This window comes from Herpailurus yagouaroundi, unplaced genomic scaffold (genome assembly GCF_014898765.1).
Source record: "Herpailurus yagouaroundi ecotype Mexico unplaced genomic scaffold, PumYag 66003, whole genome shotgun sequence".
NCBI lineage: Eukaryota > Metazoa > Chordata > Mammalia > Carnivora > Felidae > Herpailurus > Herpailurus yagouaroundi.
In genome coordinates, this window is record NW_024419081.1 from 1 (window position 1) to 3,462 (window position 3,462).

Sequence of the window (3,462 nt, forward strand, 5' to 3'; positions counted from 1 at the left end):
CCCCCCCCCGCCCCCGCCCCCGCCCCCGCCACGAGCCCCGTCCACCCCACCCCTGGCCACCCTCTGTCCCTGACCAGTGCCCTGAATCTGCCCCCATGGAGAAGGGGTTCCATAGCCCCTGCCCCCGCGGCCCTCGGGTCTGCCTCCTGCTCCTGCCTGTTTTCTCTCTCTCTCTGTCTCTCTCCCTCGATGTGCCTGTCTCTGCCTCCCGTTTCACCTTCTCTTTCTGTGTCTGTGTCCGTGTGTCCATCCAATTCTGCCTCAGACATCGTGTTCTTCGGTGAGAACCTCCCGGCGAGGTTCTTCTCCTGCATGCAGTCAGTAAGTGCCCCACCCCCGGCCCGCCCCACGCTCCCCGCTCCCCCGAAGCAGGGGCAGCCGGGCAGTGCCCGGGGGCAGGTGGCTTCCCCAACTAGCTGCGGGGGGGGGGGGGGGGGGGGGGGGGGGGGGGCGCGGTCTCCGTGGGGGGTGCCCCCCGGGCCCCCCCCCCCCCCCCCCCCCCCCTTCGTAGGACTTCCTGAAGGTGGACCTTCTCCTCATCATGGGCACCTCGCTGCAGGTGCAGCCCTTTGCATCCCTCATCGGCAAGTAGGTTGGGAGTGGGGACCGTGGGGGGGCCTCTGGGGAGGGGGGGGAGGCGGGACAGGTCCTTACCACTCGGCTCGCCACCCCCCAGGGCACCCCTGTCTACCCCGCGCCTGCTCATCAACAAGGAGAAGACCGGGCAGGTGAGTTGGCTCTTATTGGAGCCCCCCCTCTCTCCCCTCCCCCTCCCCACCCGGGCCCCACTTTCCCTTTCGCTGCCTTCCTGGAGACCTGGGACCCCTCAGCTCAGGCCAGGGATTCCAGAACCCGGAGGGTCAGAGGTCAGGCCACCTCAACTCGGAGATTCTACAGGCCCCTGGGTCGCTCGGGACTCTTCTGAACCAAGTGACAGACCCCAACTCAGAGCAACCCGAGCCAGAACAGGAGCTCTGTGCCTCCTGCAAGTGAAGAGTCAGGGCGCGTTGGTCGGGAGGCGCCCCCTCCCTCTTTTGGCTCTTCTCCTGAGGTGGCCTCCCTCCCTCATCCCTGGGGAGGGCTGCTTCCTCCAACAGGCCAAACATGCCATGTGCCAGATGCTGTCCTAAGCACTTTCCTTTTTGTATTCATTTTTATCTTTAAAAATTTTATCTTGGGGCGCCTGGGTGGCCCAGTCGGTTATGCGTCTGACTTCGGCTCAGGTCCATGATCTCACGGTTTGTGAGTTCGAGCCCTGAGTCGGGCTCTGTGCTGACAGCTCGGAGCCTGGAGTCTGCTTCGGATTCTGTGTCTCCCTCTCTCTGCCCCTCCCCTACTCACACTCTGTCTTTCTCTGTCTCTCAAAAGTAAATGTAAAAACAAAATTTTTAAAAAATTTTTATCTTAAGCCGGCTCCACACCCAACATGGGGCTTGAACTCATGACCCTGAGATTAAGAGTTGTGTGCTCTAGGGGCGCCTGGGTGGCTCAGTCGGTTAAGCGTCCGACTTCAGCTCAGGTCATGATCTCACGGTTCCTGGGTTTGAGCCCCACGTCCGGCTCTATGCTGACAGCTCAGAGCCTGGAGCCTGTTTCAGATTCTGTGTCTCCCTCTCTCCCTGCCGCTCCCCTGCTTGTGCTCTATCTCTCCTTCAAAAATAAATAAACATCAAAAAATAAAAAAATAAAAGACAGTTGCGTGCTCTACCGACTGAGCCAGCCAGACGCCCCCTAAGTACTTTCTAAGTATTAACCCGCCGACGGTCCAGGGCTAGGAGTGGTTTGGTAGTTGCCCCTACTCTACAGATAAGGAAACTGAGGTTCAGAGAGGCCAAGTCACTTGAACAAAGTCACAGAGCAGGGAACAAACCCAGGCCACCTGGCTCCAGCGTCTGTGCTCTGAGCTCCCCGCCCGCCCCCACAGACTGACCCTTTCCTGGGGATGATGATGGGCCTGGGAGGAGGCATGGACTTCGACTCCAAGAAGGCCTATCGGTGAGTCCTGGGCCTGTGAGGGTCAGGGCCAAGGTGAGAGGGAGGGTGTGAAGATACACGGACTGGGAAGAGCGGGCAGGGCCCTGGGACAAGCCTGGGAGCTCTGACTGTCCCACCCACAGGGACGTGGCCTGGCTGGGTGACTGTGACCGGGGCTGCCTGGCCCTTGCTGACCTCCTTGGATGGAAGGTAAGGAGTTGGGCCACCTCGGCCCACCCTGAGCCCAGTCCCTAGTCCCCTGCCCCACAGGTTCTCTGACCCCAGGATGCACGGTGACCTCTGACCTCGGTGAACTTTGCCCCCCGCAGGAGGAGCTGGAGGACCTCGTCCGGAAGGAGCATGCCCGCATAGATGCCCAGCAGGCGGGGTCGGGGAGCCCTAACCCCAACCCTTCAACTTCGCCCAGGAAGTCCCCACCTCCTGCCAAGGAGGAGGCCAGAACCCCGGAGGGAGAGAAACCCCAGTGACAGCCACGCCCCCCGGGGAAGGATGCCCAGCAAATCCGGGACAGCAGAGCCCCAGCCAGCCCTGGCCCCCTCTAACTTGCAGCTCTCATCTGGGGAGCTCAGAACCTCGTCCCAGTCTCTTAACCACTTCCTCTCAAAACTGGGTTCCCAGCCCCCTGACCCTGGCAGATCTCTAACACCTCCCAGGGGCCGAGGCCTGGGCAGCCCGGCTGTAACAGCCCGCGGTCTCTAACCACCCGCAGGGCCGAGGGTCAACCTCCCCTCATCTCTAACTGCTCCCCGGGCCAGGGCCGCCTCTAAACTCCTAACTATTCCGCCCCGGGCCCCAGGGCTCCCAGGGCTCCCAGGGCTCCCCCTGCCCTCCACTGCTCCTCGGGGCCTGTGGCCAAGCAGGGCCAGTCCAACCTACCCTGGGCGGGCCCCTCAAACATCACTCCCACTCAGTGGGGGGAGCTGAGCCTGAAGGCCTCCCTGGTCTGTGTCTCCGACGCCCGAAGCGGGTGCCGGTCCCCTTCCCTTGGGACCCACTTCCCATGCGGGGAGGGGCAGATAATGTTGCTTATTGGAGACAAATTAAAAACAGAAACAACTAACGATCAGCTCTCCAGCCTCCCAGTTCCTTTCTGCGGGCACACGGGGAAGCAGCCGGAGGGCGGGCGGCAGGGAGACTAGAACACCTGCAGGCTCTTACGAGAAACAGCAGAGGGTGTTGACGGGACTCCGGGGCCTGCGACAGCCCCGTGGCTCTTCCCCGTGGGCCCCCAGATGGCCAGAGTCCCTTCCTCCAAAGCCTGGTCACCTAAGGTCTGAGCCCCCAAAAGAGGGGAAGGTTGGTTTCAGATACCCCCCCCCCAGCCCCGCCTCTTCCCCCACCCGCTCAGCTTCCTCTCTCTGTGAGGAACACTTTCACTTCCTGCTACTCCAGGCCTCCCCTCGAAGAACAGGTAGGGGTCCCCAGGGACCGAGCAGCTGGCGTTGTCACCCCCCACTGCCTCCCTTC

At 62.3% G+C, this 3,462-nt stretch overlaps 1 protein-coding gene across 1 annotated transcript; it reads left to right on the plus strand.

Moving 5' to 3' along the window:
- The first annotated feature begins 31 nt into the window (after positions 1 to 31).
- LOC121024566 (NAD-dependent protein deacetylase sirtuin-2-like) lies at positions 32 to 3,061 on the plus strand. Its single transcript, XM_040466773.1, has 6 exons — positions 32 to 321; positions 512 to 588; positions 677 to 728; positions 1,925 to 1,995; positions 2,118 to 2,184; positions 2,304 to 3,061. Exons 1-6 carry the CDS (start codon positions 190 to 192, stop codon positions 2,460 to 2,462), a joined length of 558 nt encoding a protein of 185 aa, XP_040322707.1. The 5' UTR covers positions 32 to 189; the 3' UTR covers positions 2,463 to 3,061.
- The last annotated feature ends 401 nt before the right edge of the window (positions 3,062 to 3,462 follow it).

What these genes read in the sequence shown, in the direction of transcription:
- LOC121024566 (XM_040466773.1), top strand. Translation starts at nt 190, where the DNA reads ATGTGCCTGTCTCTGCCTCCCGTTTCACCTTCTCTTTCTGTGTCTGTG. An exon ending in GACTCCAAGAAGGCCTATCG is followed by an intron (nt 1,996 to 2,117) that starts GTGAGTCCTGGG and finishes TCCCACCCACAG; the next exon opens with GGACGTGGCCTGGCTGGGTG. An exon ending in CTGACCTCCTTGGATGGAAG is followed by an intron (nt 2,185 to 2,303) that starts GTAAGGAGTTGG and finishes TGCCCCCCGCAG; the next exon opens with GAGGAGCTGGAGGACCTCGT.